Here is a 16839-nt window from a genome sequence, read left to right on the forward strand (position 1 = left end):
GTTAAGTGACTTGTCCAAGGTCTCACATCTAGTACATTTCTGAGGCAGTTTTTTAACTCAGGTCTTCCTGATTCCACCAAGCTGTATTTATTATTATTATCATCATCATCATTATTAATTGTTGTTGCAACAGTAGCAGTAGTAATAGTTGTAGTAGTAATGACAATTGAACTAGTTGAATCTTGCAGTAATGTGAGCCCTAGGTATAGTTTTTGTCTACTTTTGTCATTAATTATGACTAAACCATGTCTGGCTCAAATCTCTCTATAAAGTGTGGATGAGAGCATAGCATATGGGATTGAGTTGGCCTTGGAATAAAGAAGACCTATGTTCATGTCTTTCTTCTGACATGAACTGTCTTTAGGGCTATGTGGCAGTCACGTAGTTTTTCAGTGCCTTCATGTGACTGTCTAAGACTTTAAATTCCAGTTGAATTGCCAGTCTGCATGAATAAGGTAATTGCCACAATGGGAGCTCCCTACTTCAGTGAAGTCGTAGTCCAACCTTATCCTTCCCCTTCAAAAAAGGAAAGATGATGAATAACTCTCTCAGGTAGAATGTAAGTAATACATAAATAATATTCTTGACATTTGTCTGCTTTACAAAAATATTTTTATATTGTATGCTATTTGTAAAAGACCTTTTCTGAAATGGCCTTCCTGCTTAGGACAGAGAATGTATTATTGTGGAAAGCATGCTAACCTAGGAGTCAGGAGGCCTGAGTTCCAGTCCCTCTTCTACTATTAAGTAAGGGTTGCCTTTTGGCAAATCACTTTACTTCCTCGGGTCTTACTCACCTTATCTGTGAAGTGACTGGAATGAGCAAGATGGTGTCTAACAATCTCTTCCAGCTCTGAATTTTGACTCTCCCTCTTTAATAAATTTATGTCTAAGAAAGCAAAAAATTAAGATTTTAATTGGCGGATTTTTCTTTTTAATGATTCCTGCCCACCTACTTTCAAGAGAGTTTGGTGAGGTGACTAGCTGGCTGATGTGCTGTATACACTCCACTTTGAACTGAAGCAGGAGAGATTTTATATGTAAAAGAAACAGATATAGTAGATGTTCCTAGGTCACATAGATGAGTTGATGACTATCATTTAGTCAGTGAACTTGGCTCTAATCATTCTGGCAGTTGATTTTTTTTTTAAGTGAGGACATGGGGAGACATAAAATTACATGTTTTTGCTTTGTGACAAGAAACAACAGCCTTCATCTGCAAACAATTAAAAAAAAACAAAACTAAACTTGAACAAGGATTTCTCACTTGGAACTTCACAAAAAAGACATTTCCTATAATATCTTAAACTATGGTTTTGCAAAATAAATAGAGTTGCAGTTGAGAGAGTTATCCTATCTTTCCTATGTAACAGCAGAGGACATAGCATTAAATCATAGCTCAGTAAAGTCATTTCTGTGAGGGATAAAGATAATGAGGTCCAGGTCCTTTTCTCTCTGATGGATTAACTTAATATAGAACTCAGAATCTAGATGAATGAAGAGTTATGTATCCATTAGACTGTTTCAAATATCAAATGTTTTATGCAAGCTTTTGTCATGCTCTGAGTCGTAGTAAGTTCACATCCTAGTCCCCAAATATACTATATATTGTGTGCTTATCTATATACTAATACACAGACATGTACTAATATCTGTGATGTTGGTTGAAGTCAGAAACATGAGCTTTAGATGCCAGATGTGAGAAAACCAGAGCTGTCTTACTTCTGGGGACTCCCATCTACATGTTGCCCAAATGGAATTTCAACCAATTTAATTGTGGGTATGGAGCAGCACAAAAGTTTATTTAGTAACATTTTAAGAATAGAGTTTAGAATTATAACAAGCATTTGTACCATATATATCAATTGTAACTTCAGATGATCATATAGAAGAGACAACTTTAACTAGGAAAAAAGTTTGAGGGAAATATTTTATTAGTTCATAGTCCTATCTGTGCAAATATCCCAGTACAGCTTATTTGAAGCCAACGCTATCCTCTTGTGCTTACCTGTTGACATATTAAAAACTCACCTCTAAATAGCTAACTGAATTAACCTTGACTTTGAAGTTAAGATTGATCATTAAGCACTGTTGAAGCCTACCAAATAAAACATTTAGTTTGACACGTAAGCGTGAAGCTGTTTATTCTCCTAATCAATATATACAGCTGCTCACTTAAGACTGCTCATTTTAGCATGAAAAAACTCTCAACTCTCTACCCCATAAAACTGAACTACATTCTTAGTGCTTCCTAATGACAAGATATTCAAAGCCATGTAAAAGGGGTTTGAAGTTTTAAATTCAAATAGTACTTAAATAGTAAGAGAGTTTTGGTATTGTAGATTCTATGCCTGTCATATTTTTTAAAGATCCAATGGGATTCCCAGCTACTTTCAGTGATTCATTGTTCCCTTTCCCACCTTCCTGAGGCTGAGCTCTTTAGGCCCATTTTAAAATGTTGCCAATTTTAAGTATGGTAGCTACTGGAAGAACAAAATAGCTTTAATATTCTTTGAAACATCATGTTTTTCTGTTTACCTTTTAGAAGTTATTCCTTACTGGAACAGCCAGCCAGTCTGTTTCTCTCAAAGCTGGTGTGTCATTTTTATAAGTATTTCATTTTTCCGTTTTAGATACCCAGTTTTATAGTTTTTATACTTTTTTATATCTGGAAAAAGGAGAACTGTCACTAGGCAGGCATAATTATAGCAGCCCTCTGAAATGAAGAGCTCAAACTCCTGTGGTGAAGAGTACTCAACATGTGCTTTTACTTTTTCTAAGTGCCTTTAATGAAACTTTTAAAAAATACCAATTAGCGTTATTTTAGTAGTTTCCTGGGAAAGAGCCTTCAGAGCTGCTATTAGCATCAGGCAAAGAATTTCATCTCTCATTAGGACCTCTTGGTTTGAATCGATCCTGTTATCTTTTCCATTGGGTCATCCCTACCTGTCATCCTTGAGAAAATTAAACTTGACTAACATGGAATCCTGTTTGTCTTAAGTCATAGAATTAGACGATCATAGAATTTGAGAGCTGAGGTAATAATATGTTCCTGCAAAGCAGTATTAATCCTGGCCTTATTTGAACCTCATAAGATGTGTTTGTCACCTGGAACTGAGACTCAATGGAAATGGAAACTCTCTTGCCAAATAATAGAAAATAAAAATCTGTCCATTTCCTTTACCTTTTCATATCTCTTCTGTTTAGCAAAGGAACTTGTTGATAGAATCAACACCCCCCCCCCGCATAGGATATTGTGTGAAATATTTGTAAATATATGGATCTTGTCCATTACAGGCCTATGCTTCAAAGAATGATGTAAAGGATGGAAAACTGGGCCTAAAAAATGTAATAACTCTTCAAAGTAAATATAACATCGGTATTAGCATGGGGATTTGAGGCCAAATATTAAAAATATCTTTATGGCATCTCTGATTCTGAATCCTCAAAAAATCAAATCAATTCAATAAAAATTAATTCCCTAATGTAGACCAGGAACTTTATCAAGTTCCGGGAATACAGAGACAAAAATCAAATAATACCTGTCCTCTAAGAGTTCCCATTCTATTCAAGGACTCAATATGCACACAGATTAGCAAGTAAAAAATAAATTCAGTAAAGAGAAAGAATTAACAACACTATACAAAAAGGCATGCATAAAAATCCTTCCATTTGAGATGATGTCTAAGCTGAGTCTTTAAGGAAACTTGGCATTAAGAGATCAAGGTGAGGAAGGAGTGCAATCTGGTCACATGGGATAGCCCGTGAAAAGAAACAGAGATGGGAGATGGGATGCTGAGTTTGGGAAACAGCAAGTATGTCAGTTTGCCTGTCATTTTGCTTGCACTAAGGATAGTAACAATATCACATAATTGTGGAGAGGTTGGTAAGAGATATTGCAGAGATCTTTAAATGATAGACTGAGAATTTTGGATTTTCTCTCTCAACCTAATGTTGCTGTATAATTGGAAAGTGATAACCGTCTGTAGATTGAAATAATGATGAGGAGTCTCTTCCCACCCCATTTCCCCATTGTGATACATAAAACAAGTTTATTATCTATAGTATTTGAAAATACTGTTTTGGGTATTTTTTAAAATATATTTTTAATATCACAGGCAGTTTGAAATGGTAATTCCAACAGAAGACTCCGTTATCACAGAAATGACATCAACTTTAAGAGACTGGGGAACCATGTGGAAGCAACTTTATGTGGTAATTAGCTTTTTATGGTATTGTTTTTCTGGCAGAAAATAATTTGGAATAAAATACCAGAAATTTCAATAATTCTGCATGTCATTAAATGTTAAGTTTTCTAAAGGTGAGGTATTATTGCCAGTGTGTTTGAATGCTTTTAATTGCTTCTCTCCTAACTTTAGTAAAGGCTGATTTCATTCATTGTAAACTCCGTGAATAACTCTATGGATCTCTGCTGGGGCTGAAGGGCCTTCAGAGAAAGATCAAATTATATTCAGTACACGTTTCCTCTTAAATGTGTTTCAGTATATTCTAATTCCTTTTAGTAATCAAAATACAGCACACTTGGTAGGTCTCAGTTAACTGGAATATGTGGTTAATAAAAGCACCTTATTCCTCCATCATATTGGAAAAAGACTTGATATGTTGTGTTTTTAAAAAAGCTTCAAGGTATGTATGATAACCAAAGAAATTATGGTCAACTAGGTGGTACAGTGGTTAGAGCACTGAGTCTGGAGTCAGGAAGATTCATCTTTCTGAGTTCAAGTCAAGCTTCAGACCCTTAACAGCTGTGTGACTCTAGGCATGTCGCTTAACCCTATTTGCCTCAGTTCCTCATCTGTAAAATGACCTGGAGAAGGAAATGGCAAACCACTCCAGTATCTTTGTCAAGAAAACTCCAAATGGGATCATGAAGAATCAGAACTGAAAACAAACAAACAAAAAAAGGCTACTTAATTATTTAACATAGATTTATTAGAAGGAATTTATCAAGCTTTATAATTAAATTGACAGCCTAGATTTTATTTTAGGAGCAAAAAGGCATATATAATAAATTTAAAACATTACTGATATATTTCTTTTGAGAAGATGTTTTGTAAGGATTATGCCAAAGAGGAAAAAGAAAATTTCCTAGAATGAGATGTATAGAAATGGAACAAAGTATTTCTGACCTGTGTTATTTGTGGAATTGAATAGTATATTTGATTAATGAAAGACACAGCTTAAGAAAATGCAGCAAAATAACCGATGTTGGTACTGTAGCCCTGTATCCTGAAGCAGGGTAGCTTGAGCAACCTCATGCTGAGAATCAAGAACAGTCCCGTATGAAATGTCTGAATGTGAGTGTTGCTGGCATGAGGAGAAAAGCACAATGGACAGAAGAGTGACCTGAAGGACCTTGTGCCATTCAGGCAGCTAAAGAAAAGCTGTTCAGTTTTTGGACTGAAACATACGCGTGTGCACGCGCACACACACACACACACACACACACACACACACACACACACACATACACACACACAAAATACACTCTACTGAAAAATGAGCAAAGCCCAAGCAAAACTCTTAACTTAAAACAGTGAAACAGCAGCATATGGGTGCTTTTTAATAGAAGGGACAGAATCATTTGAAAGGAAGATGAAAGTCACAACATCCTTAATACCTAATATGTGCACTTGGACAATGGGTCAGTGCACTGTGGTTTGAATGAACAGAGCTACCCTGCTAGTAATCTGCTTTATATCTGTCTTTTTGGGAAAAAAAAGTTGGATTATGTTTTACCTGATCTGGTTTTTCATAACTTTATTTAATGCTATGAACTGCCATTTTGAAGATCACAGTCAGTTAATTTGAAAACCAACCAAGTGAGGATGCTGACCACACCATGGGAAGCAAACACCAGAGAGAGACAGGTCAACTCCAACTCAAAGCTTGTTTTGTTCTGAGCAACAGAAAATGGATTAACAATAAGAATGGACAACTTTTCCTGGTGAATCAGGAACCTACATATTATTCCTAGATCACATTCAGCTGTATTTAAATACAGCCAATGCAATTTGACCTGGAAAGATAAAAGACCTGGAGAAATAAAATACAAGATTATTAGGCAGCCCAATTTGGAGATGATGACTCTGATAGCCTCGTCTTCCTTTACTGTACTTTCTTGTTCAAAGATAATGGTACTTTATTAATGGTGATTGTGGGTGTACTATCACCAGCCCAGTATTTTGGGTCATGTAAAACACAGTGACTGGCAGGTGTTCGTGTCAGCAGAGATATATTCAGGTCAATCAAATTCTGTGACAGCATAGAAAAAGGAAAGATCAGCAGTAGAATAAGGAATATTGATACCTGGCAGGAACACACACAGAATCTTAGATTTAGAGCATTGTCAATGTGAAGTAACCTTCTAGTCCAACAGATGAAGACACTGATGCTCTGTGAGGTTAACTGACTTGGTCAAGATCACACAGCTAATTAGTTGTCAGGAAGCAGATTCCAGTGGAGGTCTTCTATCTAGCTCTTTGTTGTTATTGAACAAAACGCAGCTATTGGAGTGTGATTTGAACAGTAATTATATATATATGTATGTGTGTGTGTGGTGTGTGTGTGTGTGTGTGTGTGTGTGTGTGTGTGTGTATGTCTATATGTCTGTTCACTTAATAAACACTCTTAAGTGCCCAGTATGCACAAGGCATTACTCTAGCTGCTGTGGGAGATTCATAGAAAACTATGACAGCACCTGACTGCAGGAGGCTTATAGTAAGGGGGAAAGATGTATACAAAAGGAGACAGAAGACAAGGAATTGTGTGTAAGGGATGTCTAATAGGATAAGTACAAAGTCCTATGTTGTCTCAATGAAGAAACTATTTTAAAATATGAAGATGAGCAAGGGAGAGAAAGAAGGAATTTCAGTACATCCAAGAAAATACAGAGAAGTTGGACAGAGGTTGGGGAGAGAATAGGTTTAGGCTTTTGGGGTAGAAGGAATGTCATGATTGGGAAAGTTATCAAGAGAAAAAGTATAGAGGGTGTTCAGGAAAGGGCAAGTAGTTAAGGTAAAATCACTTTCTCTCTGCTAATTAATTGGCACTAGAGGTGACATGGCAGAGTGGAGAGAGTCTGGATTTTGAATCAGGAGAACAGTTCAGGTTTCAGGTCTGATAGCGTGCTTGCTGGCAGTATAACCCTGGGTAAATCATGTAACCTCTTGAAGCCTCAGTTTCTTTAGCTGAGAAACATAATAAGGATAATAATATTTGGTATTACCTACCTCATAAAGCTATTGTGGAGAAATTGATCTATAATTTTTAAGAGCTAAATAATGTTGTGCTTTTATTATTGAAAGGCAGCATGGTATGTGAGGCAGCTACATGGCACAGTGGGTAAAGCTCTGGATGTGGACTCAGGAAGACCGGAGTTTAAATCCAGTTTTAGGCACTTACTAGCTCTTGGGGAAGTTACTTAACTTCTTCCTCAGTTCCCTCATTTTATTATAGGGATAATAATAGCATATGCTTCCCAGGACTGTTGTGAAAATATGATGAGATATTTGTAGATTGCTTTGAAAAACCTAAAGCGCTAGATTAATGTTAGCTGTTGTTGTTTTTGGTAATAATAATATTATAATCATGGTTTATAGTAGGAGTTTTAGGCTGAGACCTGAGTTTGAATTATGGCTTTAAAATTTAATAGTTTTGTGACCCTGAGCAATAGTTTTGTGACTGAATGTCTCCGTCTGCAAAATGAAGATAAGAATTTCATTACCAAACTCTCAGGACTGTCATGAGACAAGTACTTTTTAAACTTTCAAGTGCCATTTAAGTGTAGTTTGCTTTTGTTGTTATTCATTCTAAATTCTGGTGTCGGGCCAAGCTAGTTTAATCCTTCTTCCATGGGACTGCACTTGAAATACTTGAGAACAGTGATGATGTTACCTCTTGACCAAGCTAATCATCCTGAGGTGATCCTTGGGTGATGCTTTCAGTCTCCTAGCTGTCTTGGTCATTGTTCTGAAGGCTTGCTCCAACCTGTCATTCATCTGCCTACTATGGATTAGGCACTCTGTTAAGTACTTGGGATATAAAAACAAAAGTGAGAGTCGTTATTCTCAGAGTTTACATTCTACTACAGATACACAATACTCATTGGGGAATGCATGTGTGTGTGTACGTATGTATATATGTATATACACACAGATATATACATATATATATATATACACACACACACATTAGCTATTGTTTTTGATAATATTATTATGGTTTATAGTAGGAGTTTTAGGCTGTATATATACATACATGTTTATGTGTATATATATATATATATACGTATGTGTGTGTGTGTACACATACACACACACACATATGCGCACATAGAGCCATGTAAAGTTTTTTTTTTGGGGAAGAGTCAATTGGGGTTAAGTGACTTGTTCAGGGTCACACAGCTTGTAAGTGTCGGAGGCCAGATTTGAACTCAGGACCTCTTGACTTCAAGGCTGGTGCTCTATCTGCTGTGCCACCTACCTGTTCCTGGCATATGTAAAGTTTTAAAAATTTATAAATATTAGAATTTTAAAAATTTATAAATATTAAAATTTTAAACTATGTGCATATACACATGTATGTTGGTAAATATATGTATGTAAAAATATGTGCACATATGTGAAATGTATGTATATATTTATGTTTCTGTATTGTGTATATATATGTTTCTGTATATATACATATTGGTGAATATATATATATATGTATATATATATACACACACACATGCATATTACACACACACACACACACATATTCACCATTAATTGTTTTATCTCTGCAATAGAATGTAAACTCTTTGAGAAATATCTAAATATAGATTTTCCATATAATGTATATCTTTATGTGTGTGTGTGTGTGTGTGTGTGTGTGTGTGTGTGTGTGTATTCACCAATAAGTGTGTGTATATCCACATATACACAAATACTTACATTTATTAGCCTAAGGAGGTAGGAGTTTGGATAGTGACTCTATCACTTGTCATCAGTATTTAGCCTGCAAAAATCTTTCTGACTCAAACCTCTCTGAGCCTCAATTTCTTTTTCTCAGGAGATGAAAATATTTGTGTAATACCTACCAGACAAGGTTATTTTGAGGATAGTGTTCTGTGAAGTGTAAGATGCTATTAATTTGTGATGTTGATGATGGTGTTGAATGTACTGGTTAGGCAGGGAGGCAACAAGCATTTATAAACATTTATTATGTGCCTGGCATGGTGCTAACCCATGGGGATACAAATACAAGCAAACAGAAGGACAGTCTCTATTCTTAAGGAGCTCACATTCTTATGAAGCAAGACAGCATATAGAAGGGAGCTTAAAAAGTTGGGTATGTGGGGAGAAAGTACACAGGTGAGGCCATGTTGAAAATGTCTCAGAAAGTCAGAAGCTCTATGTACTTGCTGCATTTCCCTAACAATTGTTTGAGATTAATTAAGGTACTCTGCAGCCTTTCAGCATGTCTTCTACATGTAAAAAAAAAATTAAGATTGAAGTACACTGTCAGCACAAATGATATGATTTTCACAGCCAGGCTAAGGATCTGTGCCATACCCTGGATTTTAGAAACTGTTCCAAGAACTGGGCATGGAAGGACAGACAAAAACATCGTTCCTCACCTCAAGGAATTCACATCATAATGGGGGAGACAACATATATACAATTGTATGTACAAGATTTTTACAAAGTTAGTTGGAAGATGATCCCAGAGGCAGGGTAGTAGCCATGAGGTTAAGAAAAGGTTCCTGCAGAAAGTGAGATTTCAGCTGAGTGCTGAAGGAAACCCAGGGAACCAGAAGCAATATTCAAAGAAAGAGCATTTCGGATATGAGGATTGAAAAGACATGGTGTCAGGAGATGGGATGTCCTACTTGAGGAATATCAAGAAGCGGATGTTATTGGATTGTAAAGACTGTAAAGGGAGTGGAATGGAAAAAGACTGCAAAGATAGGGAAAAGGGACAAAGTCTTGAAGAGTTTAAATTCTAAACAGAGCATTTTATATTGGTTTCTGGAGTTAATAGGGAGCTACATTTGTTTTATCTGAACAAAATTGTTTTATGTGTAAATTCAATGAATTCTGCACCAAAATACAAAAATTTTAGAACACAGAATAAAAAATTAATTCACTGTAACCCCATTTTATGCAGTAGGACAAGTAAATAACTGGAATAGTGTTTCTCTGTTAACTGTATATGTGTTTTACAAAATGTTATCAGAGGAAATACTGTCTGTTGAGGTTATGACCAAGGGGCTCTGTAATCATCTGGTATTTTCATCATTTTATTCTTATGATTATGTTACATGATGGGAGTTTATTGAGTACGGGTGGTGACAACATGGTCAGACACGCGCTTTAGGAAAATCACTTTGACACTTAGAAGGTGGAGTGGAGAGAGAAGAGATGAGGCAGGCAGACCAACTAGCAGTTATCACAATAATCCATTCATGAGACTATGAGAGCCTATATTAGAATGGTGGCTGTATCAGAGGAGAGAAGGGGGAGCATAGGAAGAACAGGACTTGACAGTTGACCTCATATGGGGAATGAGGGGGAATGAGAGAAAATGAGGATTCGGGGGTGACATTAAGATTATAAGTTTAGGTAACTGTGATGTGAGCTCCCTAGTAATAGGGAAGCTCAGAATATGGAAGACAAAGAGCTCTGTTTTAGACATACTTAGTTTGATATACCTTAGAACATATAATTAAAGATGTACAAGAGGAAGTTATTGACACAAGATGAATTCAGAAGAAAAGTTAGGAAAGGCTATAATGATTGGTGAATCATTTTCATAGAGATGATAACTGAACCCATGCAAGCCGATGATATTTCCAAGTGAGATAGCATACAGGGAGAAGAGAATAGAGCCAAGGACAGCACTTTGAGGGATACTTATGCTTAGTGGGAATGATTTCCATGAAAAATGAAAAAAAGGCACTGAAGAGTGGTCACACAGATAAAGAGAACCTGGACAGAGCAATGACATAAGAACCCAGAGGAGAGTGTTTATCCAGGATAAGAGGATGCTCAACTGTGTGTAAGCCTGAAAAGAGGTCAAGGAGGATAAGGATTAAGAAAAGGCCAGGAGATGTGGCAGTAAAGAGAACACTGGTGACTTTGAAAAAGTAGTTTCAGTTAAGTGATGCAACTGAAAGCCAATCATGTATGACTTGGATTTTTCATTTCTAATTACTGTCTTTCTCCAAATCCATTTGCTTTTCTCTTCTCCTTGCTGGGGATCGTTTATGAAATACATTGAGACTCCTCAGCCATTGCTATTTAATGATGTAGGAAAGCTGTAACTGCATTTTTAAATAGGTAATGCCCATTATTACTAAACATCTTTACCAACTGAAAACTTATTCATCACATAAAAGTTGATAGTTTTGTCAGGACAGCTTCTTACTGTAAAAACATTTTAGCAGGAATGATGATCTCTGAATTCTCTTAATGCTGCATTGTTCATGTGATAACTTTAAAAAAAAAGTATTTCAATAGGCTGTAGGAAAAATTCCCAGAAATCTGACTTGAACCTGAGAACTTCATTTCTAAGTTAAATTGACTTGTCTCTTAGGAAAAGCATTGAGTTTTCAAAGATATAGTTCCCTGTGCATGACAATGAGAATCAATCGACCCTTTTCCTTCCACACATACTTTAGGTGCTACAATTACAGAAGGTCCAGAATATAATGAATGTAAAGTCTTTGTGAAGTTCTAACGTGTAAACAAGATGCATCTACCTTTGTTTGGGGAAGTCTTTGACTGGATCACAAGAAACATCTTATGATTGGGTGAATTAGCCACATCCATTGAGCCTTTACATTAAAATAATAAGTCAATGTAGGAGTTTTCCAGTTTAGGAGGTGAAGATTTTAGGTTTTACAGTAGCTAGAAATGGAGGAAAACCAAGGTCCCTTAAAGAGAATTGCTCTTGGGATATGGAGAAATTTTTCTTTCTTCTACAAACCATCACTGACCATGTCTTTGGACAGCCTGGTCCAGTGTAAGAAAATTCATCTAACTGGGAGCAGGGAGCTGCACTGAGGATAGACAGTTACCAAAAGACAGTCACTTGAAGAGAGAAGCTTCAGAGTGTGAAGTCTCACAGTAGAGAGAATTGTAAGCTATAGACTAAAGAAATATCCTGTCCTGGGCACAGCTGAGTAGACTACTCCACAGAGAAAGTTGCACCCTCTACAAATGGGGCTGTATCCCACTAACTGTGTGAGGCCTCTACAAAAGGAGAAAGGATTTCAGTAGTAGGAGTCATGGGTTACCCATTTTCCATAATGTTTTCTATATGTGTCTCTCACTACCATTGTACTCTAACTTTGAGCCCCTGGATACTATGCGTGCATGTTTGTATGTGTCTGTCTGTCTGTCTGTCTGTCTGTCTATCTATCTATCCATCTATCTATCTATCTATTGGAATAGTATACCTTAGGACTTTTTGTGGGATTATTTTATATCAACCATTTTTACTATCTTAGTAAATGCCTTTGCAAAGAGTAAATTAATTTTACTAGTTGATTGTTAATGGTAAGGTAAATGGTAGGAGTATAATCTTCAAAAGTATAAACTCATAGGGCTACCTCTAGAAACCGATGTAGCAGCCACCCTCTTAGAGACTATCTTCAAGTAAGCAAGCAAGGGGGTGTGTGTGTGTGTATGGGGTGGTAGTGTAAGGGTGGGGTCATGTTGGTGGTAGTGTAGTCCAGAGAAACTACTGCCTTAGGATTTCTTTAGTTTACCTTTTGATGCAACTTTTGAATTGATATATTTTCTTTTCTTTTATTAGTCTTAAAAAGTAATTTCTCATACTTTCTTATTTCATCACACTTAAGGAGTGTGATAGTGGTTACTAGGAAAAGAGAAAAGTAGGAGCTAAGATTGACACAATAGAAGAAGAAGGGATTGACTTTTGTTAATTGTGATGCTTTCTAGATTCAAAGAGGCAAGCAGATCAGAGATCTAAGAAGTCTACATGGTATAATACCTCAGGTTTGGGGTTCAAGGGTTAGTGAAAGATTTAGAAAATAAAGGACTTGGATCGAAGGACAAAAGTCTATTGGACTTATCCTAAGTATTTGAGCCAGTATCTTAAGTTGACTGTCAGTAAGTCAAGTTAAGTCAACTAGCATTTGTTAAATGTCTGCTATGTGCTAGGTGCTGTACTCATCTCTGGGGATACTATGAAAGGCAAATACAAAAATAGATGAATAGTCCCTATTGTCAAGGCCCTTACAGTCAAATGGGGGAGATAACATGCAAACAGCTCTGAATAAACAGCATGTATGCAGGATACATTGGGGATAATCTCAGAGGCAAAGCACTAGGAGTAAGACTGGGAAAGGATTCTTGCACAAAGTGGGACTTTAGCTGAGACCTGAAGGAAGCTAGGGAAGCCAGGAGGCAGAGCCTGAAGAGGGAGACCATTCCTGGCATGGGGGCCAGCCAGTGAAAACCTTCAAAGGAAGGAGATGGAGTGCAATGTGAGAGGAACAGCAAGGAGATTAGTATTACCAGATTTTAGAGTACGTGAAGTGGTATAAAAAGACTGGATGGATAGGAAGGGGCCAATATAAGAAGGGATTATGTTTGGGATAAACAGAGGATTTTTATATTTGGTCTTTATTTCAGAAGATCAATTTGACAGCTGAGTTGAGGTTGGATTGGTATGGGGAGAAATGTACCAGGTGACTAAAAAGCAGCCTATTGCAACAGTCTAGATGTGAAGTGATATGGGCCAGCACCAGAGGAGAGAAAGGGATATATAAGACACATGTGGTAATGGTAATGGTAGAACTTGACAACTTATTGGATACAGATTTTGAGAGTTGAGAGTTAAGAGTTAAGGACAATAAGAGGATAAAGACATCCTTGGCAGTATTAGGGAAGTTAGGAAGAAGGGAGAGTTTTGAGGAAATATAATGGACTTTATGATAATATATATTATATATAATATAAATGACTGTGATAAAACAAGATATCTACTTGGCAGTTGGAGATATGAGATTGAAGTTTTGGAGAGAGATTAAAACTAGCTGGACAAGTAGATCTGGGAGCTGTCTATGTAGAGATGTTAGTTGAATCCCTGGGAGTTGATGAGATCACCAAATGAAATAATATATAGAGAGAAGAAGGTTCAGGTTAATGGATCAGGTGGATGAAGATCCGTCAAAGGAGATGGAGGCATATTCAGACAAAAAGAGAACCAGGAGAGAGCAGAGAGTATCAGATGAAGAGGGTGTTTGGGTGTCAAATGCTGTTGAGAGTTCACGAAAAGGTGGATCCTTTCAGAAGTACATTAGGAGTTTAGAGAAAGGAGGGAGGAGCAGTTGATGCTTTGAATGGCATATGGTACTTGGTAGCAGAGTGAATTTCAGGAATGTTTAGCAGGAAACAGCATGAACAAATTAACTTGACCAGAGAAAATGTATTGGAAAGTAGTAGAAAATAAAATTGAATAGACAGTGGAGCCATGTCTGTGACAGGACCCTGTGTACAGGAGTTTGGACTCAGTTGTAGACAATAGGGAGCCATCAGAGATTCTTGAACAGAAAAGTGTTGTAAACAAATATGATGGGAGAAGAGATTATATCAGATGGGTATAATATGTGTATAACCTCATATGATACTTTGATTCACAATTCTCTGTGTACCCTGTAATGTATCATTATATATTGTTGTTTAGTCATTTTAGTCCTGTCTTAACTCTTAGGAACTTCTTTTTGGGGTGTTCTTGGCAGAGGAAGTAGAGTAGTTTGCCATTTCCTTCTCTAGCTCATTTTACAGATGAGGAAACTGAGACAAAGAAGGTTAAGTGACTTGCCCAGGGTCATACAGCTACTAAGTGTCTGGGGCTCGATTTGAACTAGGGCAGGTTCCCCACCCCTGAACTAGGATCTTCCTAACTCTAGGCCCAGCACTCTGTGTACTATACCATCTATTATTGTATATTACAATTTCTTATATATGTATCACTAGGTTATAAGCTCCATAATTGTGAGGACTATGTTTTATCTAAACTCTGCATACTATAGGTGCTAAATAAATATTTCTTAATTGGAATGAGTTCTGTGCACATACCATAATTTAGAAACTAGCTGATTGGTCTATTCTGGCAGCTAGATGGTACAGTGGATAGAATGTTGGGCCTAGAGTCAGGAAGACTCATCTTCTTAAGTTCAAATTTGGCCTCAGATACTTACTAGCCATGTGACCCTGGGCAAGTCATGTAATCTTATTTGCCTCCGTTTCCTCATCTGTTAAACAAGCCAAAGAAGGAAATGGCAAACCACTCTAGTATCTTTGCCAAGAAAACCCCAAATTGGGTCATGAAGAGTCGGACACAAGTGAACAACAACAAAAATTAATCTGGTTGCTGTAAAGATCTTTGTGTTTTGGATTAATTAATGAATTTTCCTCCTTTGGATCTCTTTTAGAGAAATGAAGGCGATCTCTTCCACCGACTTTGGCATATAATGAATGAAATCCTGGACCTAAGACGTCAAGTACTAGTTGGCCATCTCACCCATGACCGTATGAAAGATGTGAAACGGCACATCACTGCTCGCCTGGACTGGGGCAATGAGTGAGTAATAATAGTAGAAGCTATTCCAGATAATTGAGCATAACAGAAATTAACTATGGATAGATAGTGTATGATTGTAGTTACTAAAAGAATCAAATGCAACTTTCTTCTGTTTTCTTGAGTAGGTGTGCCCTTAGGCAAATCATTTAACCTTTCTGTCTCAGTTTCTTTATTTTAAAATGAAGGGTGTGCACTAGATGGCCTTCAGGGTCCCTTCTAGCACCGAATATAAGATCCTATGATCCTTTCATTTACTCTCAGAACATACTGTCACATATAAGGTCAGGAAAGGCCAGCTGCTGCTAACTCAGTTACTCCTGTTCCAAATCAATAAATCAACAAACATTTATTAAGCATTCACTATGCGCCAGGCACTGTAGTAAGCCCTGGGAATATAAAGACAAAAATGATAGGTACTTCCCTTCCATCAAGGGAAGCAGTGCTGGATGCTGTCAGCCTTGTGGTTTTTTTTTTTTGGGCTAGGCAGTGGGGTTAAGTGACTTGCCCAGGGTCACACAGCTAGTAAGTGTTATGTGTCTGAGGCCGGATTTGAACTCGGGTCCTCCTGAATCCAAGGCCAGTGCTTTATCCCCTGTCAGCCTTGTGTTCTCCAGTTGTGGAGAATAAAAGCATGGGCATCCTTGTTAGAAAGGAGATGCTCGAGGGAATCATTCTGGTCAATGCTGCCACCGACTCCCGTCTCTCACATTCTTCAGTTGAGTCTTTCCTTTTGGCCTGGGTATTTGTGCTTCATAAGGGCCTCTTCTGCATCATGGCATTTATCTTGAAAAGGTCACCAATGTAATCCTGTGAGAAATCCTTTAACTTTAAAGGAAAGTCTTATGGCTGGCACAGCTGTGGGGCTCTTCATAATTTGTTATGCATACAGATTAGCCATTTTGCAGCTTGTAGTCTGCTTAGGATAACTCTGTAGATGAGATTTTCTCTTGAAGGGCTTACTTTAAGCCCTAGACATCACATCTCTCTCTTTTTTTCTTTTTTTTCCAGTAGGAGGAAAGCACTTTTTAACTAACATATCTAATCACTCACAAACCTTATAAAGTATGCTTCTGACTGGAAGGGGATTGGGTCTTGAAGCTGAGCCAATGCCCAGCCCTACCTCTAGGAGATTCTCTAATATTCCTCCCAGCTTTAAAGAGACTGATTCTAGATTCCTAGAACTCCTTCAGGGAGGAACCCTATTAAATGGTTGTTAAA

At 37.2% G+C, this 16839-nt stretch overlaps 1 protein-coding gene across 4 annotated transcripts in view; it reads left to right on the forward strand.

Annotated features, from left to right (window-relative positions):
- DOCK4 (dedicator of cytokinesis 4) overlaps positions 1–16839 on the forward strand; it is a 554933-nt gene that overhangs the window by 237793 nt on the left and 300301 nt on the right. For all 4 annotated transcript variants that reach the window (XM_020984638.2, XM_020984640.2, XM_020984641.2 and 1 more), the window contains exons 5-6: positions 4119–4215; positions 15473–15621. In XM_020984638.2, the coding sequence (XP_020840297.1) occupies positions 4119–4215; positions 15473–15621 (246 nt within the window). The remainder of the gene's footprint in view (positions 1–4118; positions 4216–15472; positions 15622–16839) is intronic.

This window comes from Phascolarctos cinereus, unplaced genomic scaffold (assembly GCF_003287225.1).
Source record: "Phascolarctos cinereus isolate Bilbo 61053 unplaced genomic scaffold, phaCin_HiC Scaffold_1;HRSCAF=81, whole genome shotgun sequence".
Lineage (NCBI taxonomy): Eukaryota > Metazoa > Chordata > Mammalia > Diprotodontia > Phascolarctidae > Phascolarctos > Phascolarctos cinereus.